Source organism: Trametes versicolor (genome assembly GCF_000271585.1).
Source record: "Trametes versicolor FP-101664 SS1 unplaced genomic scaffold TRAVEscaffold_1, whole genome shotgun sequence".
NCBI lineage: Eukaryota > Fungi > Basidiomycota > Agaricomycetes > Polyporales > Polyporaceae > Trametes > Trametes versicolor.
The window spans coordinates 3,569,437-3,595,744 of NW_007360321.1; the positions used below are offsets into that span (position 1 = coordinate 3,569,437).

Below are 26,308 nucleotides of genomic sequence, written 5' to 3' on the forward strand. Positions count from 1 at the left end.
TCGCAGCCACTGCATACGTCCCACAAACCCGATGACAGTTTGGGCTCCTGATTGTTTGCCAACCCCGAGCGGTGCTCAGCACAGGCTGGTGGACTAATACGTAGACGGTAAACACTGCCGGTCTAGCCCCGGACTTGGATGTGTCGTGTCGTCCTTCCGCGAAACTCTGAGCGTGTTTTCAACCCCGATAAAAATGGCTTTGGGACTTTCATGCACCGATAATCGACGCTGGGGGCCCGAGTACTTGCACAACGCCGGGGAACGTCAAGTCAGGTGCGTCGCAGTATCTGCTAAAATTGAATCCGTTCTGAAATAGCACGGCGTACAGAATAGAACCGATCTATGAATACAAGCGGCGTCTATTCATAGCGCAGCGATTAATCTCCGCGCTCAACAGTGTCCACCGTCCACCCTGACACCGTTTGCAACGGGGCACAATGAGGTCGGGCAGTCCGGCCAACATCTCGCAACGTTCCAGGGCTGGTTGTACAGCACATTCGCCATGCGAAAATCGTCTCTGGCGACTCAATACATGGCACAGCACTCTAGAGCTTCGGAGGGGGAGGCCTGCAACTGCCTGAAAGCATCGTTCTGATCCGATGTTGCTATGCGCGCATCTGGTGCGCAGCCTGCCCAACTTCCGCATCTGCCCCTTGGACCTGCTGTGCCAGGTCCGCAGACTCGGGCGCGTATTATAAGTGCATCCTGGGCGGCAGGATTCATATCAACCGCGGCACGAATCACGCTGCACGCCAACCGCCAAAGCTGCAGTATATATGGCACCGCCAGTTGTCCTATGCTTAGCTTTCTTCTCCTGCAGGTCCCTCCTTCCTTAGGCCCGTGCAGCGCATGGCCAGCATGCGCGCACCGCTCCTTTCCCTCCTTTGCTTGTTCGCCCCTCTTGTCGCCGCCGATGTCACCATCTATGGTCTGTTTGGTCAAACGACCGCCGACGCAGCTACACTGCGATCTGGGACTGCGACACCAGTCGCGTCGACGACGTCCTTTGTGACGACCCCGGGGCCCCCTCAGTACACCGAGCTCGCGGCGTACAATCCCATATATATGGAGCCGCCCCCGATTCCCAGCCCGGCACCCCCGCTGCAGTTCTCCATCGGAGTACCCTCGAGTGCGCAGCTCATGAATGCCCTCTCTATACCCCAGCATGGCACTTTCTTTGGCTTTTCCATCGAAATGTCCGTCGCCAACCAGCTGAGTGAGTTTTATCGTTTGTTGGAGCACTGCCGAGCGCTGATCGTAAATGATAGTCGGAAAGAACGGGTACGTAGCAGCCGTTCATATGTTTGCCGTCTCATTGATGCTTGCGCCATAGGACGACCCTCTTTCCGCAATTTCTCAACCTCATGAACACCGTTGCACAAAGGGCAGGCGCGGTTCACATACGTGTCGGCGGTAACACACAGGAGACCGCCTTCTTGGTGGAGTCGCTCCCCGACGGAGCGATGATTGAGAAGGATAAAGAGGACGCGTCCAATCCTGTACGTCGGGATACATGCTACAGAGTTAACGGTACTCAACGGATATGTGAATCGGCTAGACATCGACGCCAGTTCTGGCGTTCACGCCAGAACTGCTATATATGATGGCCAACGTCTCCAGTCTCATCAATGCTAGATGGTATCTCGGTAGGTCGACACGTTCAGCCTCATAGTGGGTCCTGTACTGATCGCTGAGCACACAGGCATCCCCTTCAACGACACATCGGACTTCCGCTTCCAAATTGCCGAACAAGGGGAGGCTATCCTGGGAGACAACCTTCTCGGGTTCCAGGCGGCGAACGAGCCTGACCTATATGCGGCGTACGTACGGCCATGCTTTTAAGCGTGGGACATGTGAGCTGCGGCTGAAAGTGCCCGATAGCCACGGACACCGTCCATCCACCTACGGCCCGTTTGACTTCTTCGGCGAGTACGCCCTCCTGACGCAGGCGTACCAGAACGACTCGGCTATTCCGGTAAAGAACAACCTGATCGCGCCGAGCGTTTCGGGCACCTGGACGCCCGAGGAAGTGTGGAATACCGGGTTTGTGGACTCGTACACGCAGTACCTGGGCTCTCTATCCGTCGAAAGGTAAGCATCGGCTCACACGAGCTCCTCCGCCCCGAGAAAAATGATTAACGGACACACGGTAGATACCCCACGGACAACTGCGCGGTCGTATTTCCCAACCCGGACAACCCGCCACACGACCCGCTGCAGGAGCTCCCGCAGTACCTAACGCATCAGGCGGGCATCGACATCGTGCAGGCGTACCTAAATTCGACAATGCTCGCACAGACGTGGAACAAGCCGTTCCTCATGTTCGAGACGAACACCGCGTCTTGTGGCGGGTTCCCGGGCATCAGCGACACGTTCACGTCCGCTCTGTGGGGCCTCGATTACGCTTTGCAGATGGCGAACAGCAATTTCACCGGCGCGCTATTTCATTTTGGTGGTCAAAACGTGTCGTATAACGTATGTGGTTTTACTGTTAAAGCGCATATATAGGTATTGACGATAGTTTTATCGCAGCCCTTCACCGGTACGTCTAGGCCCACAACGGTGGACATGCACCACTGATACTTCGGAATATAGCGGTGCCCACCAACCAGTCTGCCTTCCACCAATGGACCGTCGGCCCGATCTTCTATTCGTCCCTCTTCGTCGCCGAGGCGCTTGGCCAGACGAACACGTCGCAAGTGAAAGACCTCTTCCCGAACGACGGCAACGACCAGACACCCGCATACGCGATCTACGAAAACGGCGATCTCGCGCGGATGGCACTCATCAACTACATGACCGACCCAACCGGCGCCCACGACTACGTCGCCACGATCTCCATCGGCGGCTCCAACTTCAGCGAGGCCAACGGCGTCCCTTCCTCCGTACAAGTCAAGTGAGCCCTTCCCATCTCTAAATCGCTCCGCGGAGCTGTACGGCACGTACTGAGCTATTCCCGCAGATATCTCCGCGCGCCCTCCGTCTCCGAGAAGGACAACATCACCTGGGCCGGGCAGACGCTCGGCCCCCGCTTCGGCGCGGACGGCACCTGGAAGGGCGCCGAGAGCGTCGAAACGGTGCAGTGCGACCAGACGCAGAACACCTGCGATATCACGGTGCCCGCGCCTGGCGCGGCTCTCGTCTTCTTCTCGGACGCGGCGCAGCAGCTGGCGGACGGCCCGGCGTCGACGCAGACGTTCGCGACGTCAATCGTGACGCAGACGGTGAACACGGTGACGGTCGATGCGTCGGTGCTCGCGACGTCGAACGGGCAGGGGGGCAAGAACGCGCAAGTTGCTTTGGGGGGTACGAGCCAGGGCGGCGCGAATGGCGCGTCGACTCTGAGGGCGGTGGGTGGTGGGGCTGCGGCGTTGGCGTGTGTGCTCGGCGGTGCCGCGGTGTTCGCGCGAGCGTTCTGGTGATCGGTGTGTACGTTTCAGTTTCTACCCCTCTGCGAGGACTTGGGGACTGTTGTGGATTTGGCAGTACTTTAATGTGCATTATTGTAGATTGGCATTATATTCTGGGCACTTCAACGATGAGAGAGGATCTCAATTTTGTGGACGGAGGATGGTATATACCGGACAGATACACAAGGCTAGATACGAGCCACATAAAATGTAGGAAAATGGAATAAGGGACGAGTAAAGACAGTATAGAAATAGGTGCGGTAAATCAACGTGCTATCCTGTATCTACTGGAATCCTCACTACTGGAATCCTCAGGTGCTCGGGGATGGGAAATCCGGGGTAGGCATAGGCGGCAAGCTCGTCCCTATGCCGGTTCTCGTCGTGGCCGCTAGGGAGAAGCCAGCCTGTCGAGGGCAGAGCGGAGTCGAGCGGCATGGTGAGCGCGATGCGAAGGAACTCGTCGAGTTTCGCCTTGTCGTACTCGCTGCCCTTCCACCATCCCCGTGCGGGCGGGACGTTGCACTCGGGTCGGACCTTCAAGTTGAGGGCGGCGCAGAGGTACTTGTTGAGCTCCTCCTCGTCTGGGTCCCGCTGCGTGAAGGGAGTGCGGTCGAGGTCGGTGAGAGGGATGCCGAAGACGCGTGTCTTGTCGTCGTCTTCATCCCATGGTGAATCCACTGGCGCCCTCGGCTCTCCGTACGGATCCTCCATGTCCGCAGGAAGGGGGAGGGGAGGGAAGAGGCACATGACAGCGTCGAATTCCTCCCAGTCCTCGTCATAGTCGCTGGGGAGCACCCAGTCCGCAGAGGGTACGGTGCTGGAGTCCCGCGGAAGGTTGAGCGCGATGCGGTTGTACTCGTCGATCTCGTCCTCGTCCGGGTCGCGATGTGTGGAAGGGAACCGGTTGAGGTTGGAGAGTGGGATGCCGAAGACGTGCGTCTGTTCGTCGTCTTCCTCGGTGTTGGCGAAAGAGGTAGTGAAGGGTGAGGCCGGGGTTGGCGAGTGAGCCTGGAGGGATGCCGAGGAAGTGTCGGAGACCGAGGCAGAGGTCTCCAAAGCAGAGGATTCTGACGAGGACGAAGAGTGGGTGGCGAACGACCATGGGCGGAGTCCGGAAGCGAAAGATTCGAAGGACGGGAGAGGCGGCGAGTTGGGGAGAGTTGGCCGAGGAACGGGCTCGTCGAGGAAGGGGTCATCGTGGTCGAGGCGGGAGAGGCGCCATGCCCGCAGTTCGTGTCTCGTAGGGTGCCAGACGGGAGTGGTCGCGTCGCGTGGCCAGTATCCGCGCCTGGGGGGTGCATTGTGGTCGGGTTGCATGTTGAGGGCGGATCGGAGGAACTCGTCTATTTCCTCGTCGTCCGAGTCCTCTGGCATCCAGAACTCCTGGCTGTGAGATCGGGTGTATGTGGTGGGGAGTGGGCGGGGGGATGGCGTGGGTGTCTGGTAGTCGTCCGTGAAGAGCGAACCCGAATGCAAGTCGCCAGTCCTGATGGTGAATGCCGGGAGAAGACAGGGTGCCGGTGTAGGCTCGTCGAACGGATCGTCGAGGACATGCTGATGGAGTCGCGCGATGTCGACCTCGTACAGAACACCGTGCCAGATAGGTACGGTGGTCTTCTCTCGCTCGGAGTCTGCTGTCTGCAGTGGCGCTGGGGCATTGTAGCGCTCTGTGCGAACCTGGTAGACAAGGGGCCGCGACGGCGGGGGTGTCACCAAGACTGCATCCACAAGACTAGGGGAGGCCGACACGGAGGGCGTGACGATGGGTGAGATCGGGCTTGATACCGCGATGTTCACCTCGGGGATGCTCGTAGGGGAGCGGTTGGAAATGAAAGCGAGTGGGTTGTAGGAGACGTCTTCGGGTGTGGCGTCGTGGCTGTGGTCGCGATCTACATAGGCGTCGCCGAGTATGGTTGCGAGTGGTGTTTCGGGGTGGAGGTCGAGGATGATCGTGGGCTCGGAAGTCGGCAAAAGGTCAGCAGGAATACGAGTTCCCGCGCCCGATTTACCGTCTTTGAACTGCATGATGAACTTGGTGGCGAGTGGTCAATGTGACATTCCGCTGACAGTGTTGAACAAAGAACGAACCTCGACAGTGCTCGAAGACCCGGTGTAGCCATACCGGACGACCTCGTAGACGGCGTACACAGCGAGGAGACATGCGATGCCGCTGAAGATGCCGAGGACGATGTGTACAAGGTGGGAGAGTTGCAGTGAACCTTGAGCGCGCGGTGCGAAGGGCGTGTTGGGACCGGGTGTGGAGTTCAGTGCGTGGCTGGAGTCGGTCTTGAGGTTCTTGAATCCGTCGCCGAGGATGTTGAACGAGTCAGCTCCCCCCGAGAGGGCAGCGACAGTGCTCGAGTCCAAGGTTTGGAGACGCTTGAAGTTGGTGGAACTGATAGCAGTGATCAGTACACAGGCTCGTCAGCAGACGAGGTGAGGTGAGGAACGTACCCAGCGATCTGCAGGAAGGCAGAGATCGAGGAGAGGGAGAGGGTGCGGAGGCGAGAGACGGTAGCAAGGAGGTCGACCGAGGATTGACTGAGGAAGACACCCCAGAGGGCGCAGAGGCCCCAGGTGAGAATGACTGAAGCGGTGATCATGGTGGTATGTTGTAGAAAGGGAGTTCGCCCTGGCAGAGGCTTATATCCCCCCGCGAGCGAGTGGGAGGCTGACTGGGTTGACGGCCTTCGCGATCGACGGTGTCACCCACCCCACCAGCCTCGTTCGGTCGGGTACCGAAGAGCGGTCACCCTCCGAGATGTCGGCCCCGTCCCCGCGCGTGAGGATGAGCCGTCCGTACTCGACGTACATTTATGCCCGTAAACGCTAGCATAGTTGGTGGGTCAGGTAGTAAAGTCTTCTCGTGGAGAGTCAGCTTGTTCAACCAGAAGTTGAACGCTCACCATGACTGCGACCCACCTTTACACCGCCACTGACGCCACAATGCGGTTCCTCCTCGCCTCCAGCACCCATTGCCCTGGATCCAATCGGCGTTCAGAGATATCCCCGTTTATCTGCCGCTGCAGTACTAGGCGCAGTCGGCCGACATCAGATCGACGATGTCGCCCTCAAGTTTGTGGGTGGTCATACATTGTTGGGTTTTGGGAACGAATGCTCGGTCGTCACCCGGGCCGCGTTGTGGGACTCCTGAATCGAGTATTCGTATGCCTGGGAAGCGGGGGAACGGAGAGTCGATGCTGGCCACATCGCTGGCCGCAGCGCAGTACTTGATGGCCGTAGACAGGTATACACGGAATACAGGCGACGAGCTGCCATTTGGGAACCGTGGTGCGGGGCGATGAGGGAGGTATGCTTAGTCGTGGCTAGTCCAATCTTGACGACATCATAAGGACTTCGCCAGACGGACTGCGTTGCAAGTCGATAACTAAGCCCTCCGACGTCGAAAAAGAGCCTTCGCTCGGCGCAGGGCCTCGTTCAATCTGAACCAGTCAGTCAGATATGTATGTTGTGAGCCTTACATCTGGCGTCCTATTGTGTAGTTGGGACGGTAGTGAGAATTTGCCGGGGAGTAAGGTCGCACCAAATTTCGAATCATGATGGAGTTCTTGAAGGAAAGGCACGACGAGCCCAGCGAGATCGTGAGTTTCAGTGAAAGCAAATCAAGCCTTGCGCTTCCTAGACAGAGCGTGCCAATGCATACTGTGAACGTGCACAGAGGAATGAAATTGGAAGGGAACAAGTACGCCAAGTTGCCACGCGTGTGTGCAGCTTCCGAGACAAGTGCTCCGAGCTCGGCGCAGGCATCGGTCCGGACGAAGTTGCGAGGTGAGTTCAATATTCGGATCATGGCCGGACAGCAAGAATGACATCGATACCGTAAGCCAGTATGCATGCATTATTCGGAGGACGAGGCAAAGTACTGGGCTAGTAGCCTAGTACTTAGTCCTCGCTGACCAGGGTAACCAGGTGGATAGACGATCGCGAGCTTTGAACCTGGAGCTGAAGCCGCCGATTAGGCTTTGACGTTCCCCGCCGACCATGTATGCGGGGTAAGCCCCGCAATAACGCCGCCTGAGCGTTGATCATGCTATGTATAGTGGCGGTGGAAATAGAGCTGCTGTGCTCTATACGCAGCCCGCAGCCGGTCACTTGTGAGGAGACCTGTGCAGCCAGCATATCTGGATACCGAGATAGACAGGCTCACCTGCGATATCGGTCCGCCAATAGGGGGAGCAGGCAGAACGCAGGATCCGATCGTAATGGCCGTGCCTGTGCATCTGCGGCGCGAACGGACTGGCCATCTCCAGACAGCAATCTCGCAGGTGCATGGGGTCGCGTGCATTGCATCTCCGCGCCCTCGAGCTGTCGGCGCGCCGACCGTGAGGCCTTGAGGTCTTGTGAAGTTCAGGCCAGTTTAGGGAGCTAAAAGAGCATGAGCATCGTGCATCATGGCGCAGTGGAGCGGTGAGTAGGTGGCGGGGAGAGGACAGGAACAGGGGTCAATTAGCACGCCCTCACGTGGCACCCGACGCGTCGCGGCGCCGTTCCTGGACCCCGGAACAGCGGGCGTCCCCGTCTGGTGCCATATTTTTGCTGCGTCCATTCCCCCGCTGGACGCCAGCAATCATCCATGACAACTGCGGGCAAATTTGGCAGCGCATTGCCAGCTGGCATCGCGATACGCGGGGAACAGCGGCATCCCCAGAGAACGAAAATGCAACGTCGAGGGGACAACGGCTGTGCCGCCGAACGAGAGTGATGGTGCCGGAGTGGCCGGGGAGCCAGGGCGCGTGTGGCGGAACGTCATCGAGGGACGGGCAGCGTTCATTCATCTGGCCTCGCAGCATACACCCTCCCACACGCTCCTTCCCTCTCTCCTTCTATTCTACCACGGACTCTTCGTAGTTGCCCCCTCCTCCCGCCCGCCATGGCGTCCGCATCAGTCGACGGCGCCCCCGTCTCCCAGCAGGCCCAAGCGAAAGTGAACGGCATCGTCCAACGAGACGCCGCCAAGGGGCGCGTGCCCATCCACACCTTCGACCCCAATTCCAGTCCCGAGTCCAAAGGTGCCGCCGCCGGCAAAGGAGAGGATAAGCTTGGCCTCGAGAATGCCGACGTGCAGACAGGCGCGAAAGGTATGCCTGCCGCTCGCATCCTCCAATTACCTCACGCCCGCAGCAAGGCCGTGCCGCTCACCTGTACTTATGTCCGCAGAGCTTGCTGTGGACACGGGCACCGCGAACGCAAGTGTCCTCCCGACCATCACCGTCGAAGACGTTGACCGGAGTCGAGCCGTCAACGGAAACGGAGTGGTCGCCAACGGTAACGGAGTCGCCGGACAGAAGGCAAACGGCGTCGCCTCACCAACATCTCCCGCCTGGCCAGCCTCGCCTACCGAGCCCACCGACCCCGAAGCCCCTGGAGCAATGCCGAACGGTCCTGCACCTGAGATACCGGACCGGTACAAGCTCGGGTGGCGGGACGTTTCTGGAATCGACAAGGCGCCCGCAGCGGCAGGAGACGAGGCCGACAAGGAAGTCCTGACTCTCTTTTTGAAGGAGCAATTCTATGGCGAGTGGTATCACAATGCAGCACTTATCGTCGCAGTAAGTGGTCTCCCAAGCTGAGATGATTTGGCACTCACCTCGCGTAGACCGTCATCGTGACCCATTTTCTAACTCGGTTCCACTTCGGCTGGGGTTGGCTTTTCATCGTCCTCGCCTTCTGCAACACATACTATGCAACTTCCATGAAGCGCGTCCGGGCGCGTGCCCGCGACGATATCCAGCGCGAGCTCGTCAAAACCCGTTTCAGCACTGATACCGGAATCGAGTCTGCGGAGTGGATCAACAACTTCCTCGACCGCTTCTGGCTCATCTATGAACCCGTTCTTTCTCGCACTGTCGTCGCCTCCGTCGACCAGATTCTATCCACGAACTGCCCTCCTTTCCTGGATTCGCTTCGCCTGAGCACCTTCACGCTCGGTACCAAAGCGCCTCGCATCGACCGCGTGAAGACCTACGGACGCACCGAGGACGATGTCGTGGTCATGGAGTGGTGGTTCTCGTTCACCCCGAACGACACCTCCGAGCTGACGGAGAAGCAGAAGATGGTGTGGGAGAGGCGGCGGCGGCGCGCGGCGGTAGGGACACTCGTATGTAGTAGCAGAGAAATATATTTTGTGGACATGGAAAACTGCGCGCGAGTGAGTCGGCGCCTCTCGAGAGACGAAGCGCGCGTGCAGATAGCCGGCGATGACGTCGGCGGGGTACGAGGTGCGCGCTGCGAGACGAAGTGCAGAAAGTGGCCTGCGATTTTGCGAGACTCTGGCTGTTTCGTAGGAGCCACAGAGTGCATCGTAGGAGCACAGAGGGGTGCAGGCACAGTGGGACGCAGCGCCGCGGACAGACACGTGCGAACACGTCGAGCGAGCCAGAAACGGCGCCGCCACCACGGGCGCCTAAGAACGCGGACTTTGCTTTCGACTATGATCTCGTCCGCTCTGAGTTCTCGTGCTGCTGCTCTCCTCTCTCGGCGACGACTGCTGCGTATATGCGACTGCTCTGTATCTAGTGCCCAACCGAAGACGACTTGGGCCACTTTGGCAGCCGCCTGGACTTCGCGCCGTTCGCATCCGCCCCCTCTCGCACGCACCGCAGCTCGCCCAATCGGCCTGGGACCGGTACGCGAGGAGCACGGTGTGTGCCGCGCTACTCACGAGACCGACACCGCGCCAGATGCATCTGGAGATCCTGTTCGAACGCGACGCGGTGGCGATGCCTCAACCGTCTTGTAGGTCCATCCTCCTCGCGCGCGCAATGACAGGCATGCCTTGGGCGCTGCCGCCGGCCCGCTGAGCGCGCCGCGCGGCGGCCTGTCTTTGCCGCTTCGCGATCTGCGTCTCTCGGTAAGTACCTGCTCAATGTAGGTCATGAATCTCTTGTGAATCTCCTCACCGCCCCTTGTGTGCAGGCTCGTCTTCCCCGCTGTGCTCGCGCTGACTAGCCGGGAGTCATCGCAGTGGCCGGCGGCGCATATTTGTGCGCGAGGCGCCTCTTCGTCCACACCGCGACCAAGTTTGTATCGCATGCTCGCGCCTCGCGGCGAGCCTTTGATGGCCGCCGGCCTGACACTTCACGGTGAGTTTCTGGCGAATATACTGTCAGAATCTGTAAGATAGTCTCAGCAATCTGACGGACAGATTGACTGAGATATACATTAACTGTACCTGTAAGATAGTCTACACAAGTAGGTGAGCAATGTAAGGTACAGTAGAGGAAGGAAAGACATACCTCAGCAATCTGACGGACAGATTGACTGAGGGAAAGAGGAGAGAGAGAGAGGCCAGCAAGACGCCGTGCTGGCAGTGGCTGTGCTCGCTTATGTAAGAAAGTCCGGATATAGTATGTGCACTATCTACGTTATCTACGGGCGCTTATCCGGCGCTCACCGCGTTCCAACACTCCCACTCGAGCGCAGCCTAAGTCCCATAGCACGGACAAACTTCCAATGCTTCTCATGCGGGAGAGCCTTGGTAAGGATGTCCGCCACCATGTCATCTGTCCGAACCCACCGAACCTCTGCCTGACCCTTCGCCACCAAGTCATCGCGCACAAAGTGGTACTTGCGCTGGATGTGCATGGTGCGAGCGCGGTACTGCGGGTCCTTGGTCAGGATGATGGCAGCCAGGTTGTCGCACGCAAGAATGGCTGCTTCCCTAGACGGGTGACCAATCTCGGAGAAGAAGGTGCGCAACCAGGCAAGGTGCTGACCGGCGTTGCTGAGGCCAATGTACTCGGACTCTGTGGATGAGAGAGCGACTAAGGACTGGCGCTTGCTCGACCACCCAATAGCACCTCGGTTACTGATGAAGACAAAACCAGAGGTGGATCGGGAGGTGTCGCGGTCACCAGACCAATCAGCGTCCGAGTAGCCATGGAAGTCCATGTCTCCAGCAACATCAGAACCATCGAAGCGCAACTCCATGTCACGAGTGGCCTTGAGGTACCGCAGGCCGCGCTTAGCCATCTCCCAGTGACACCGCTTGGGGTTCGCAGAGTATCGACCAAGGACACCAACCAGATATGCGATGTCAGGACGGGTGCCCATCATAGCGTACATCATGGAACCGATGACACTAGCATAGGACACCGAGCGACCTTCAATCGTGATGGAGTGGAGAGTGGTGTTGTCCTCAGGATCGTCCGCGGATGGCTTGACACTGGCTGACATGGGAGTGTACTGCGGCTTGCAGTCCTTCATCCCATACCGGTCCAGGACGGTGTCAATGTACTGCCGCTGGGAGAGGTAGATGGCGCGGGCAGGACGGTCTCGACGGATGGCAATGCCAAGGATATAGGAGGCTTCCCCGAGGTCTCGCATCTTGAACTGCGCTGTGAGCTTGCGCTTCACCTCGTCCATGAAGGTGCGAGATGTGGCGGCGAGCAGCAGATCGTCGACATAGACAACGAGGAAGCAGAGCTGGCCCTTGTCATCGCGGAAGACGTAGAGACACGTCTCAGAGTCGAGCCGGTTGAAACCGAGTCCGGTGAGCTTCCGGTCCAGGGTTTTGTTCCAGGTACGACCTGCCTGCTTGAGACCATAGAGGGACCGCTTGAGACGCCAGCAGTGACCCGGTTCAATGGCCACACCGTCAGGAGGCATGAGGTACAGCTCCTCATCCAGCTCGCCATTGAGGTAGGCAGCGGAGACGTCCATCTGATCGAGCTCCAAGTCATAGCGTGCAGCGAGGGCAAGGATGATGCGCACGGACTCGAGGTTGGCGACAGGGGCAAAGACATCCTGGTAGTCAATGCCAGGCTTCTGAGTAAAGCCTCGAGCCACGATGCGGATCTTGTAGCGCTCAATGTCGCCATTCTTGTCGAACTTGACACGGAGGACAGGCTTGGATGTGATTGGCTTCACACCTGACGGAATGGGGACAGTCTCGTAGACGCAGTTGTCTCGCAGGTTCTGGAGCTCTTCCTCAAGAGCCGCATGCCAGTGTTCACCCTCAGGAGTGCTGAACGCTTCCCTCAGAGTAGAGGGGAGCTCGTGATTCCTGGGGCCCGTGCTCGAGATCCCGGCAAAGAAGACCTCGTCAGCATCCATCTCCGGAAGGTCTGGGAGCTGGATGTCAGGGATGTGCTCAGGAGGTGCATTCTGTGGCAGGGGCTGGAGCTCAGGACTGGGCGGTGCTGGAGGATGCGGTGTCTCCGGAGCCTGTGGAGGTGGTGGCGGCACTGCAGCCTGCACACGACGCTGCTGACGGCGCTGTTCCTCATCTTGCAGGGTGCGATTATAGTCGCGGTTCTTGTCCGCCTTCCGCCGTTCTCTACCTGACTGTCGGACTGGCACAGGTGCCTGAGGAGGCGCTGACACACGTCGCTGTGGGAGCGGTGCTGGCCGTGGAGTCCTGACTGGAGAGGGTTGCAGAGGTGGAGGCGGAGGCTGATCCTGCTGGGGCTGCACTGCCTGCGAGACACGACGGGGGATGCGCGATGGTGTCCCATCTCGTGGTAGATGTGGTGGAGGTTGTGGAGCTCCCACTGGCCCTACAGAGGGTGGTGGAGGTGCTCCCACTGGCTCTGCAGCATCTGGAGGAGGCACTGGAGCTCCCACTGGCCCGATGAAGACTGGTTCATCATACCGCACTGGGGCTGGACGACGTGGGCGCAGGATGTCATCGTACTTGCCGTGATCGGCAGGCTCAGGTCCAAGTTCATTGAGGAATTCAGCAGGGGGGCCGCCGTTCTCATTGAACTGGACATGTCGGCTGGAGAACACCTTGCGTGTGGTGACGTCCATGAGCTTGTACGCATGCTTCCCATACTCATAGCCAAGGAAGATGCACTTCCTCCCCTTGGGCGCAAATTTGCCCTTCCGTTGGTCTTTAGGAATGAGCGCGTATGCGGGGCAGCCAAATGGGTGGAAGAAGGAAGTGTCGATCTTGCGCTGCTCGCCAAAAAGGGTTTGGTACGGTGTTCTGCCCTTGAGACCCTTGGCGGGGCTGCGGCACATGACATAGGCTGCTGTCTGCATGGCGTCAGCCCAGAAGGACTTGGGCAGGCCAGACTCGATGAGCATGGCAACCGTCTGGTTAACGAGGGTCTGGTTGACGCGCTCAGCCATGCCGTTCTGCTCAGGAGTGTCGGCCGCCGTGGTCTCATGGAGAACACCCTCCTTGCGGAGTTGGGCCTCAAATGCCTTGCTCGTGTACTCGCCGCCGTTGTCCGTGCGCAGGAACTGGACAAAGTTGGGTGAGAGTGAGATCTCTCCCACTTCTTCCCGGAAGAATGCCTCGACGTCCGCCTTCCACCGGTTGTAGGTGTCCTGGGCTTCACTTTTGTGCTTCATGAAGAGGACCCACACGAACCGGTTGTGTTCGTCGGTGAACGTGATCCAGTAGCGGAAGCCTTGGCGCGAGGGGTCGACCATGCCGCCGATGTCCGAGTGTATGAACTGGAGTGGCCGAGTTGCACGGTTTCCGGTGCGGGACTTGAACGGGAGCTTGTGCATCTTGCCCATGGCGCAGGGTTCGCAGAACTTAGGCTCCCCAGTAAGGGTGTCGATACCCTTAAGTTGCCCTTTGGATACCATGCGGCGGAGGCGGTCCACAGAGATGTGCGCGAAACGGCGATGAAGGACATTGATGTCCACAGCAAGCATAGCTTGGTCCTTGCGAGGGAGCGGATCAACCTCGAGGTGATATAGCCCACGCTTTACATTGGCTGCCATGATATGGGTTCCGTCGCGAAGACGTACCCGGCCGCCGTGCTCTGAGAAGAGTACGTTCAGGCCGCGCTCACACAAGTGCCGCACAGAGATGAGGGCGATGGTGAAGGAAGGGACGAGCAGGACGTTCGAGAGAACTGTCTCATACTCTTTTCCGTTCACCTCGCTGAGAAGTGTGACGGACCCTTTGCCAATGGCATGGACCTTCGAGCTGTCGCCGAATCGGACATCATGGGGTGTGGTGAACGGCTTGTAGCTGCCGGGGACGAACCAGCCACGCTCAGGCACCATGTGAGCGGAGGCACCAGAGTCGATGAGGATGGGAGTAGACTTGCGGGGGGTATCGGACGTGAGGTAGGCCTGAATGCGCTTGCGGAGAGACTTCGAGATATGTACATGATGCGCCTGAGCGCTGGTATCTGAGTCTACGCTGGCCGAGTCCGAGTCTGAGTCCGAGTGTTCCACCACCTTATGTGCATCCGTCCGCTTCTTCTTCTTCTTCTTGCGCTTCCCGTCTGCGTTGTCCTGCTTGGACTTCAGCACGCGGCACTCGTCCGTCGTGTGCGAGTCGTTGAAGCCATGCTGTGAGCAGTGCTTCTTGCCGCTCTGCTTCGGCGTGGAGCCAGAAGCCTTGAGGGCGGACTCGGACGAGGAGGAGGTGGTGCGGGCGACCTCAGCATGGATGCGGGCATCAACATCGCTGAAGGTGAGCGACTGGCCAAGGGGGATGGCGCTGAGGATGGTCGTGCGGAAGGTGTCCCACCGTGAGTCGGAAGGGAGCGAGTTGAGGAGGGCGTACGCCAGGAACTCGTCGTCCATGGGCTTCTTCAAGCTGGTGAGCCTGCGGTGGTCGGCGAGCAGACGACCAATGTGGTTGTCGATGCTGCTGGTACCGTCCCAGCGCGTGTTGGCCAAGCTAATCCAGGTGTAGAAGGCGAGGACCGTCGTGTTGGTCTGCTCGTACTCCTTCGTGATGGCCCGGTAGAGCTCCTGCGCGTCGACGCAGTCAGCAAACTTGAGAGCGATGGCATCGGAGATGTGCTCGACGAGAATGCCGTGAGCCTTCTCAGCTCGGAGGTCCCAGGCCTCGACGGTGGTGGTGCCGTGCGCCGGCGGGTAGACCGTGGTGGTGAGAGGACGGGTCTCCTCACCAGTGACGATGCGGCCAGCACCCACAGCGCGCAACTTGGCCAAGATGCGGATTTTCCACATCTGGTAGTTATCAACGCCGGTGAGCACCAGCGTGGTGTCATCGCCCATGATGGTAGGATGTCGACAAAGTGGGGGGGGGAGGTGCACAACCGACTGCCAACTTATCGAGTGCCAGTGTATGACGCTACGCAAGCAGCAGTGGTGTGGAGCGAATGGAAGGGGGGTTCGCGTGCACTGCTGGTTAGACCAGAGGCAACAGCGAGGTTCGTCGCAGTGGTCAGACCACGCGGATAGGGGGGGTACCCAAGCACCTGTTGCAGTGGCTGGATGTGCGCCAGGGAGTGGTCTCTGGCGGTGTCACTGACACTCTACTGCCTAAGGAGGACCCCCAGCTGAGTGTGACGTCACCGACGCTCAAACTCTGCACACCAACCACCACTCAAGGCACCCAGGATTTGGGAATGGGAAGGAGTGGAGTGGAATGGGAAAGGAGTGGCTGCCCAAGGAGATAACCTCAGGCAGATGAGGGGGAAGAGAGGGTTCAACCACACTCTAAGAGAGAGGAGGGAGACTGAGATTCTTGAGGTCCTAGGACGAGCGTCCAGGGCTCATAACCTGTCAGAATCTGTAAGATAGTCTCAGCAATCTGACGGACAGATTGACTGAGATATACATTAACTGTACCTGTAAGATAGTCTACACAAGTAGGTGAGCAATGTAAGGTACAGTAGAGGAAGGAAAGACATACCTCAGCAATCTGACGGACAGATTGACTGAGGGAAAGAGGAGAGAGAGAGAGGCCAGCAAGACGCCGTGCTGGCAGTGGCTGTGCTCGCTTATGTAAGAAAGTCCGGATATAGTATGTGCACTATCTACGTTATCTACGGGCGCTTATCCGGCGCTCACCGCGTTCCAACATATACGACAGTGAGATAAGATGTACCCACCGGCAATTCGCAAAAGGTATTCGTGCGAACCCGATCCCGTCCACGGCCACTACGTACGGCACAGTACGGCACCGCCCAGCTGGCAACAGCCTTCCAGCAAGTGCACGACGCGCCAGACACGCCGCCGTATTCACATTACGTGGTCAACGGGGCTCGTTGTGGCGGGCGGCGTGCATGTTTGCCACCACCGCTGCCGAAAACGGTACAACGGAGTTCGTAACGTGTCTGCGGTGGCCCCTCGGTGGCCGCCGGCCTAGCGCTTCGCCGTGAGTCCTCAGTGCGTACATAACAATACGAGGTACCCACCGGCAATTCTTGTGGCATACGCGCGACTTCGACGTCTCCGAGTCCCTCGTACACGTACACTCGGTCCCGTGTCATGCGGTGCCAGCCAGCAGAGCCTGCAGGCCGCCGCATGATGCCTGTCGATATTGTAGCAGCAGGGTGGTACACGAAGGCATACATGCTGATCATGAGACACGGTCGTGCATGGACGCGCGCACGCACTGACACTATGTGCTGGTCGCCTCACGCATCACGGCACCATGCTATACTGCTCGCGCGCACCGCCTTCACGGCCTGCGGGCTGAACAGTTGCTGTAAGTATCCCGCCAGTACCGCACCGCTGAAGCACTGACTGTCCTCAAAAGCTGCGCATGCGAGCTCGTACACACCTCAACCGTGTTGCCGTGGTGCAGCGTGAGGGAGCCTCATGAGTCAGGTTGGTGTAGAGGAATCGGGGAGAAAGGCAAGGGTGCAGGAGGAAGACAAAGGGCAGCGGCGAACTCGAGTGCCTGGTAGCCTCCACGCAAGGGTAGGTTCTCTGTGGATGGCTGCGGCATCGTGTCACGTCCTATCAATATATCTGCATCAACACTTGGCGATGGACCAGGCTGAAAGCGCAGTGGGGGCACTGGCATCACCGCTAACGGCAAGGAGACAAGATCAGACCGGCAGGACACATCCAGTGAGGCCTTTATGGATCTGCCATGCTGCGATGCTGACCACACATTCAAAGAAATAAACGCTGCCGGAGGTGGGACAGGCCAAAAATGACTGCGTGTGGTGGAACAGATGGTGTGTAATTCAGAGAGTCTGGGCGAGATGAGATGCCAGGGCCCTGTATGTACACGAGGTTCGGCCGCTCCACTCCGCAACAAATATATTTTCTTAATTCCGGGAAGAGCCCGCACAGCTCTTCCCAGATTCCCGGAGCCACGCCTGCAGCAGATGGGCACCATAATTCCTTGCACAGATTTGGTCTAGAATATCAAGTTTCACACTTTCCCTTCCGACAGTCTGATCTCGGTGATTCCCTGGCAGACTCCCATACCAGGGGACCTTACGTCCACTCACACACGCTCATGCTCCCCACCCAGAATTCAGCCAGACATGCAGGGCAAGATTACCTGGATCAAGCAGGAAGTCTGCGTGTTCTGTGCATCCTTGCCCTGCATGTCTGGTAAAACACACACATATAAACCTGAATATTATACTACCCACGGCACAGTGATACAGTACCCAATCAGAACAGAAGTCTTCATTTCGTAAGATGTTGTGGTGAAGTGGCTGTTGCCTCTCGCTTCGCATGGCGGCGGCGGCCATGATCCGTCCCGGATACCAGCAGCACCGTGATGCACCGCATCCCCACGTATTCTGTGGCCAGAATGGCCTCCTCGCATCCGACTCAGGCGTTGAATCAGTGTGCCCGTGGTGTGCCTCGCAAGGCAGTGAGAGGAGCGATTATTGAGGCAGAACACTGCTGCCCTCTCACCAGTGTCAATCTGAGTTGCCAAATATGGAACCGGTGTGGTTCGCGAGCGCTTGAGTGCATCAGTCGCGTGCCGCGCGCGCTGGTGCACTTGCCCGCTCGCACGTCGACGTCCACCGTGTTCGTGTATCTCCCAACCTTCAAGACTCGACAGCACGATTATTCAGCTTGTAAAGTATGCATACAGATCGGAAAATCCCGCCACCCGGAACCCCAAGCCACCCAATCTCCACGCTACTGCTCGTCGTCCAAAAAGTCCTCGATCTCCGACTCCTCCGCCTCTCGAGACGCGCCAGATGAGCTGCTCGGCGAAAACTGACCAGGTGCGAATGGAGGCAAGAGCGGCAGGGGGATCAGACGCAGTGGGCGCACGTTCGCCTGCGAGTCGTCCTCGTCGTCCGAGTGAATGACCTTCGCGCTCTTTGGGCCGTCCTTTGGCCGCCGCAGAGGCCCCCCGTCTGGCTTTGTCTTCGGGCGGTAGCGCGACCGGCCAATGTCGTCTCGTCCGCCCGAGTTCTTGCGGTGGATGAAGCCTTTGCCGGGTGCGACGAGAGTCGGGTCGAGGGCGGCATTGAGCTTGTCGAGATTGGTGGCAGGTACGAACTTGATCTTATCCTCCTTCCACAGCTCGATGAGCTCACTGAGGACCTCGCAGCCGCCGACATTGCTCATGTTGCGGAACGGGATAGAGGGCGGCCAGCCCTCGATCTTGTACCCGTAGCAGATGACGATGGTCTCGGCGTAGTCTTCGATAGTGTACCAAAGACCGGCAAAGGGATTGCCGACAGCAAGTCCTTCGCGCTCGGTGAGTACGGTCGCATTCTTGCAGGAAGTGTCATGCTCACCAAATTTGCCGTCAATCAGCTCTCGCGCCTCGCTACGCAGGATTGTCCGCCTGCTAGGAGGCTTCTTCTGTGCCGGGTTGGAAGGTGCGCCGGCCAGTGCCTCGACCCAGTGCACATGAGCAGCCTTTGTCGTTTTTGGCATGGGCACAAGCTGACTCGGGAGACAAAGCGCAGGATCGACTCGGACGTGGGAGCGGCAAGGATGTGGCGGGGAGAGACGAGTGCCCGCAAGTCTCAGTCCAGTACATATGTATGTGCACAAAGGCGACGGGTGTGTAACGCTGCATCGCCCGCAGATCGCCAAGCTCTCACACAAGCGGTAGCATGACAGAACAGCCCGCCGTGAGTCCTTCGATTATTTCATCTTTCGATCATGCTCACCCCAAGCGGACAGCGCCCACTCCAGACTCGTAACCTCTTGGGTGGTATCCGGCTACGCTCACGTAGCCTAGCGGCCGGGTTAATTTACTGTTGCAACACCGTGGCCTCGCCGCCCCTCGCGCATGGTACCGCATGTTAGTTCTGGGCAGTCTTGGGCGGCGACACGGCACATCAGACAGGCGGCTTCTCAGAGACTCGGAACTCTGCGTCTAGGTTTTTAGCAAGCATCCGACCGGCCGGCGGTGGTTGTATCTCAGTGCATCCGTCGCGAGAGGGGCGTGTCAGGCCTTCGGTTTTATATCTTCTTGTTACCGTGAGCGGGCGCATTCGCCCCCGCTGATGCAAGCTCCGCAGGACTACGACTCAGATGAGGGACTTCAGTTGGCGAGGGTGCAACCAGACACGTCTATTAGACGAAGACCTGGTTGCAACCAATCGCCCGGCATTAGTTACAAAATACATATTCCGAATGTAGCTGACAATGAATGCCCCCACCAGGAATTGAACTGCGCTTCTCACCGTCAAGGACTACAGTGAGGCAGCATGAACCACTACACCATAGATGCTTATTTAGCCTACATAATCATCGCAATAGATTAAGTCTTTTTGGGCGAGAAGAAGACCCGCCATTCAGGCTCCTTCCCCTCCCTCGCTGCGCTCGGGGGGTCCCCCGAGCCGGGAGCCTTCAGGCGGGCACTCTAAAGCTTCGTTCTCGCAATTTCTACAGACCGGCTCCTCTCAGGGGAGGGGGGATGTCCATATATTGGGCTGCCTAACCCTAATTCCTAACCCTAAGCCGAACCCTAAGGTAGCACACAGTCCTAAGCCAAAGGAAGAAATGCAAGGCCTAATGGTGTAGCGGATTAGCGTGTCTCTTCTGATCAGGAGATCACTGGTTCGATGCTGCTCCTGGGCAATTAGTTATTGCTCGGGGTTCCGGAAAGTGGTTGCAACCGGGTCTACATCTACTAGACGAAGCTGGTTGCACCCACGCCAACTGAACATACTGCTCAGATGCGACCCGGGCACTGTCTCCGGAGTGGCGAGTGGCGACGGGACATCTTCGCGGCCCGGTCTGACGTGCAGCACGGTATGCATGCACGAGACAGGCCGCTCTGAATGTATGACAAGTTCCCCGCCTGCTGCCGCTTTGCTCAGGGAAACACGCGGTACTAAATTGGTCGTTTGCGCAGGTAGTCTGCTTCGCGCGATCCCCGTCCACTCGACTTTCCACGCGTCCCCGTGCGCAAATTTATTCGACACATCGAAATGATTCCTATCCGAGTCTATTTACCGACCACTCAATACCACGTAGAGGACATCCCGCTGCAGTTCCATTCAACCTTGATTGGTGCACCCACTGCCTGTGCATCCTCCGCCGACCAATCCGTGTATGTACGCTGCATTCGAGCCTGAGCGACATGATGGCTCACTCGGCCAGTGGCTAGACTGCCGCTAGGCTCGCACCTCGGAGTCGAGCCCCGTCCCTCTGTTTCGATTTGCGACGCGTAGTCTGCGCAACTCGCCAGGGATTCGGGGCCACTCTTCCGCGCCCGTATCAGTCATGCATATCACGAATAGCAGCCGACGACCGCGAGCAGCAGAAGGTCGATGGCGCGACGGCCTGCCGCCTGCAGGCCCTGTTTCATGTCGCCGCTGGTGGGAGGCTCGACCATTGGGCTCTGGCGACAGATCCGTCGGGAAATGGTTGGTTTACGAGATGTTTATTGCAGTACTACCTACGTACACACGGGACGGCCCTCCTGTCCTTCATGCGAGCACCATCAGCTCTTGGGGCCTGCACTCGCTGTTATAGACGAGCCCGCGAGCTCGCCGCCGCCGGCCAATGAGACTTTGTCGGACACAGACACAACGGTGTCTTTCCGTGTCCTATCTGTGCGCCCCGCACGACGAGGACGTCCGCAATTCTTGGCATGCGCAACGAGGAGCTATCGGATCGTTTCGTCCGTGTCTGCTCGATCGCCGAGACTCTGCTACGCAGGGGCGGGCAGGCGAGGACCGGGCAGTACTGTAAGTTGAGGCTATCACGAAGCGAGCGCCGCGCCAAAGCGAGCGAAATAATTCGCGTACCTTGCGCACCCACCGTCCCGCATGTCATGGAGCTCGATCCTCCGCGTGCGCGTCGTCTCAGCGATGAAGAAACGGCGCGGCGCGAGGCTGACATGCGCGAGGGCTCCGCACAGCGGCAATCTATCCGTCGGGGCCCCCGCTACGGCGATGAGAATCCCTCGGGCTGCGACAAAGGTCAGAAATCGAAACACGCACGTTCGAGAGCGGGACAGCAGGGTGGGGGCGGCTCACCACAGCGTGTATACGAGGGCGCACGGCAGTGGGCAGCGGCGGCGGGGCGCGATGCGCGATTCCGCGATCTCGTCCATGAAATTCATCGACCCGGCGCGGACCCCATTTCCGCCTTCGCTCCGCAGCACGCGGCCTTCGCGCTGGCTGTGTGTGCGCGCCGCGGTACGTACGTGCGCGTAGCTGCGTTCGCGGCGCATCTGGAGGCGACGCCGTGTCGCGAGGGCCGTCGACTTCGCGTGCCTTCCGCTGGTGGGTGCCGGGAATATGGAGGGACCTGCCGAAATGTCAGATTTCAAACCGATCGCACGGGCTCGAAAACGGTGTGAGCGGGTGCCGGGGATGTACGCAATGCCGCATGTGCAATTGCGGGACGGTGCGAGGCGCAGGGAGGTGGGGACGCACAATTTTGTGGTGGTAGCACCTCAAAGTGCCCGAAATCCGGGTCGACCTCATTTTGTCGGCGCGAAAGCTTCCAAGGACGCCGAAGCCGTGCATTGCCTATGAGAAGCATTGTATTTGTACCCGTGTGTGAGTTTACGAAGGCCACAGACGCAGGGCCGGGGCGGGAGGGCGATGCCAATGCTCGAGGGGAGGCCACTGGTGGTTGGGCGCCTCCGCCAAACGGATACCTGCACGAAAACGTAAATTTCAAACCGCTCGCACGGGCTCAAAAATGGTGCGGGAGGGTACCGAGTAGTCAGTGCAACGTGTGTGCAAAAGTAGAACGCGGTAGGCGACGATGGCGAGACGGGCAGGCGATTTCGCTGCCCTCCCCATCGATCTGCACATGAAATGACCGAAAATGACCGATATTTTTTCTGCGCGGACGCGGTGGAGACGATGCGCGACGAATGCGAAATGGTGCATAGATGTGCTCTGCGTCGTCGAGAAACGCCAGGGACGCGATGCCGAGGCGGGAGGGGCGGATCCGTGGGTGGGCGCGGGGCCGCCGGCACGGCGCTGTGCTGCGGCAGACGTGAGCGGAGGCCTTGGGCACGCGTACGCGACGGTGGACAAGCGCGACGTACCGTTCTGGACCGTCTGCGGGCCGCGCAACGACACGCAACGGACGCCGGGACATGCACGAGCGGGAGCCCATCCGCGGGCGGGTGCTCTGTTCGGACGCCGTGGCCGCGGGTTTCGCACCGTTCTCCGACAGTTCTCGCGTATCCGGGGGATAGCTGCAATCCTCGCCAAGACGACCAGGATATGCACGGAATCTGGGGCGCGGAAAAATTATATTCGAAGGTCGAGACAGCGGGGGACGGTACACATGACGGCCTCCATCGAACGCGAGGCCGCAGACAGCGAGCGAGGTCGCCCACACACCCAATTCGCCGGACTCTCGTGCAGGAAGACGAGTGGGGCGGGCGCCGTTCCCAAACACGCCGAGCGGACGGCTGCGCGGGCAGGTATCGTCGATCTGGGAATTGCCCTGCCCGCGAGTCGCGACCCACGGACGGCGAGCACGGACATCACGAACGTACATGACACAGGGCCGCGCTTGGGATGCCCGACGTACGGTGTTTGGTGGACGTACGCACTGTGGGCAGGGCCTTGGGCGCAGGCGTCCAGTCGCCTCCCGAGTACGAGAGGGCGCGTCCTCAGCGCCGCCGCCGTGCGTCTGAGCGGGCACTCGGAAGGCGGAGAACAGCGGCGGCCGCGGCGTACCTGCAGAGAGAAGAAGCGGGGTGCTTGGGCGAAACGCGGCCCGCGCGTCGCTTCGACTCGGAGGGGTGACGGCGGAGATGTGTGTCCTTCGCGCGAAAGCGCCTGCACATCGTAACGCGCAACGCCGGCGGCCGCGGAGGGGGCCTGCGCAGGCGCAAGGAGACAGCCGAGGGGTGCGATTGAAGCAGGCGAGTGCGGTGCGGCGATGGTCCGTGCGCCCGCGTCCGCACATAAAACGTGCACCGAACGGACTCGTTTGGCGTCGCTCCCCGTTCCTCGTGTTGTCCTCTCATCCTTCCTCGGATCGTGGACCTGCTGTCGTCGTCGTCGTCGCTGTCGTCGCTGTCGTCGCTGTCGTCGCTGTCGTCGCGGCGACAGGTCTGAGGTCAGTACGATATGTTCATCGCCGTGCAATGAGCTGTACTCACATTGAGGTGTAGATGCTGCTGGCGCGGCGCCGGGTGGCTTCCCGACGTCACGGCGTGCGTTGTGCAGGTAGGGACGTGTGCGCGGGGAGAGTCCCACCTCGGTGAGTGGGCGTGCGATGCCTCACGCGAGCGCTGCCTCCTAGGTGGGGAGGGTCGCGCGGGCGGCTATTACGGACGCGTCAGCGTGCGTATATGCGCGGAACTCGGGCACCTTGAGTCCGTGGTGATGGTCTTGAGCTCGACCGGGGGGTCGACGAGTGTTCCTGCTATACGGCGCCGTCGATAAAGATAGAGCGAAGCGGGCGGCGCGGGTGTTTCAAGCAAGGTCTATGAACTAATGTGAGCACGACATGATTTTTCGACTCCGCCGACGCTGATACTCACCAGGAATGTTCTCCCCAACGCGCGAGAGGCCGGAGTGGCATGTGCGAAGTTGAGTGGGCCGGCGGCGGAGGGCGCAGGCGTGGTCGCGTCACTATATGCGTCTTCACGGCGTTATCGTACGTCGGGGACAGTTCATACGAGACGTAGGCAGCGGTAGATAGCTCGGAGCACACGGAATAGAGGCCGTAGCGCCGTATTCACGACACATGCCGTCCCGCGAACGCGGGGATAGATCGCTCGCGGGGCAACGCGAACGCCCGCAGCAGTGCGACGGACACGCCTGGAAGGATAACGCAAGTCGGGGGCGCCTTGACCTTGAACCACCACTATCTACGTTTTTCCCACGCCCTTGCCCCAGCGTGCGGAAGACGGAACACTCCCAACGAAGGTAATGTTGTATCAAAGTGAGCACGTACCGACTCGCGAACCCTCCGAGAATCCCAGATTATGCCTGCAGAGGTGGAGGATAACTGGGAGGAGCGGGACAGAACGAGACGAACACCGCCGGCACAGCCGATGCCCGTCCGAGGACGGATGCCCGCTCACAGAACGGATGCCCACATAACTGTGGATGCCTGCGAATTATAACGCGGAAGGCATTGCGACAACGAGTAAAAGAACCCTCCGAAGTCGAACGGCGAGGAGGCCAGCACATCGACTCTGAATGAGCGGAAGGCATAAGCGCCCAATCAGATTAGATCAGATTAGATTAGACAAGATCAGATAAGATTGATCGACACCAACCCAGATTGGAAGGTGCGCGGTGATGGGCGCTAAACATCAGTCGCCTCTCTCCTCCCGACCACCACCTCCTCACGGCGTGTACCTCGGACCGCCGCTCCTGCACCCGCGAGCAAATGTGACTGCTTGACCGCAACAAGCACAAAGAGCAGGACAAATGGAGCTCGTTGGAGAGGACCGGACTACAAGCATGGAACATAGAGCATGGGTAAGCTTGATGCCTGCTCGCCTGTCTAACTGATCCGGCTCTACCGGACATGGCGCCACTAACCGTGCTAAGCGGGGGTCACCTAGCCTCCCAGCCGGACTGTGAGAAGCTTGTGAGGCTGAGCAACCAGATCGAGACTCGATGGTTTCCCGAACGCGAGCACACGAAGTCAAACGACCGAACCCAAATCGAAGTATAACCTGAAGTGGCCAAGCTCGGCTGGCCACGGGCAAGACGCTTGAACCTCGAGAGACATAAAGCGCGAACCGCGACGAGGCAGACATCTGTCCCCGAGAAAGAAAGCGATCACGACGGACGGCCGATCGAACAAGGGGTGAGTGGCCAAACGGTGAGTATCTGAACTCGTTCCAGGGCCTTGGAGAGAGACCGGGCTGGCCCAATAGCCCCGGGCCGCCCCTTTCTGGACAGATAAGAAAGATGCGGGCTCGCGAGCGAGCTGAATGAGCGCTGCGACCGCACACGGCCTCTTCTACCGCGCGCCACAGGACCCGCCCCTCCGGGACGGAACGGCGGGGGGGCCCCTTTGTCCACAACCATATGTGGAAAGGCGCTGCTTAGTAATACCTGAGTGGCGGGGTCCCGTCGACTACCATAAGAGGACAGGCGCTGCTGAGTAATGCCCGAGTGGCGGGGTCCCGTCGATTACCATAAGAGGGTAGGCGCTGCTGAGTAATGCCCGAGCGGCGGGGTCCCGTCGACTACCATAAGAGGGCAGGCGCTGCTGAGTAATGCCCGAGCGGCGGGTTTCCTTTGCCACCATAAGCGGACAAGTGTTGCTTAGTAATACCATCCTCCGGGGGGGCGGCTGTCTTTTCTGGCGCGTGCGCGGGCGTCCTATAGGGACGCCGGCGCGACGCTGCAAGGCTCACCTTGCCTCGGCGTGACCCACTCGCCCCTCAACGAGGGCGACCAGGGCTGATGTGAAAGTATGTATGCCTGATATCTTGTACAAGGATGACCCGTTTGGCATCTCGGCTAGACTCCCATGATCGCCTTCTCTCTGGCTAAGCGTTCCGGGGCCAATCTTAGGCGCAGCCGCTCCATCTGGGTGCAGCCTCACCATATTATTCCTGGAGTGTTCCACTCCTCTCCTTTCAACTAATCTCTAGGCCTGAGCCACTGAGGATACAATCTATTCTCCTAATTCCACTCAATTCTCTGATGGAAGCTGAGCATATTACGCGCGCCCAGGGACTCAGGGCGGGCTGCTCAACCCACACAACTCAAACTCTGCACATCTCTCTGGACTAGAGGACCAGGGAGTGTCAGGTGCCTGTCCTAATTTTTTCCTACCTCTCCCTAGGGCCTAACATTGTGTCCTGGTGCCTC

The 26,308-nt window shown here is 59.2% G+C and overlaps 8 protein-coding genes across 8 annotated transcripts; 2 read left to right on the forward strand and 6 right to left on the reverse strand.

Annotated features, from left to right (window-relative positions):
* Positions 1-858: 858 nt before the first annotated feature.
* On the forward strand, positions 859-3,422 carry TRAVEDRAFT_110626 (glycoside hydrolase family 79 protein; the record flags this gene model as incomplete). The annotated part of the gene is made up of 9 exons (XM_008034979.1): positions 859-1,220; positions 1,334-1,499; positions 1,559-1,646; positions 1,703-1,820; positions 1,882-2,091; positions 2,154-2,475; positions 2,533-2,542; positions 2,596-2,896; positions 2,963-3,422. 9 exons carry the CDS (start codon positions 859-861, stop codon positions 3,420-3,422), a joined length of 2,037 nt encoding a protein of 678 aa, XP_008033170.1.
* Positions 3,423-3,683: 261 nt separating this feature from the next.
* On the reverse strand, positions 3,684-6,013 carry TRAVEDRAFT_68616 (uncharacterized protein; the record flags this gene model as incomplete). Its single annotated transcript, XM_008034980.1, has 3 exons — positions 3,684-5,441; positions 5,499-5,805; positions 5,865-6,013. The coding sequence occupies 3 exons, from the start codon at positions 6,011-6,013 to the stop codon at positions 3,684-3,686; spliced, it is 2,214 nt and encodes a 737-aa protein (XP_008033171.1).
* A 2,288-nt stretch (positions 6,014-8,301) lies between these two features.
* On the forward strand, positions 8,302-10,231 carry TRAVEDRAFT_42336 (uncharacterized protein; the record flags this gene model as incomplete). The annotated part of the gene is made up of 4 exons (XM_008034025.1): positions 8,302-8,509; positions 8,589-8,980; positions 9,028-9,528; positions 10,112-10,231. The coding sequence occupies 4 exons, from the start codon at positions 8,302-8,304 to the stop codon at positions 10,229-10,231; spliced, it is 1,221 nt and encodes a 406-aa protein (XP_008032216.1).
* Positions 10,232-10,835: 604 nt separating this feature from the next.
* TRAVEDRAFT_105866 (uncharacterized protein) lies at positions 10,836-10,991 on the reverse strand (the record flags this gene model as incomplete). Its single annotated transcript, XM_008034981.1, has 1 exon — positions 10,836-10,991. A coding segment is annotated over one exon (156 nt), but the record flags the coding sequence as incomplete, so codon positions are not given.
* Positions 10,992-14,156: 3,165 nt separating this feature from the next.
* On the reverse strand, positions 14,157-14,399 carry TRAVEDRAFT_103881 (uncharacterized protein; the record flags this gene model as incomplete). Its single annotated transcript, XM_008034982.1, has 1 exon — positions 14,157-14,399. A coding segment is annotated over one exon (243 nt), but the record flags the coding sequence as incomplete, so codon positions are not given.
* TRAVEDRAFT_112155 (uncharacterized protein) lies at positions 14,397-14,927 on the reverse strand (the record flags this gene model as incomplete). Its single annotated transcript, XM_008034983.1, has 1 exon — positions 14,397-14,927. A coding segment is annotated over one exon (531 nt), but the record flags the coding sequence as incomplete, so codon positions are not given.
* A 129-nt stretch (positions 14,928-15,056) lies between these two features.
* Positions 15,057-15,368, reverse strand: TRAVEDRAFT_111464 (uncharacterized protein; the record flags this gene model as incomplete). The annotated part of the gene is made up of 1 exon (XM_008034984.1): positions 15,057-15,368. A coding segment is annotated over one exon (312 nt), but the record flags the coding sequence as incomplete, so codon positions are not given.
* A 2,844-nt stretch (positions 15,369-18,212) lies between these two features.
* Positions 18,213-18,965, reverse strand: TRAVEDRAFT_42338 (uncharacterized protein; the record flags this gene model as incomplete). Its single annotated transcript, XM_008034026.1, has 2 exons — positions 18,213-18,772; positions 18,824-18,965. 2 exons carry the CDS (start codon positions 18,963-18,965, stop codon positions 18,213-18,215), a joined length of 702 nt encoding a protein of 233 aa, XP_008032217.1.
* Positions 18,966-26,308: the final 7,343 nt, after the last annotated feature.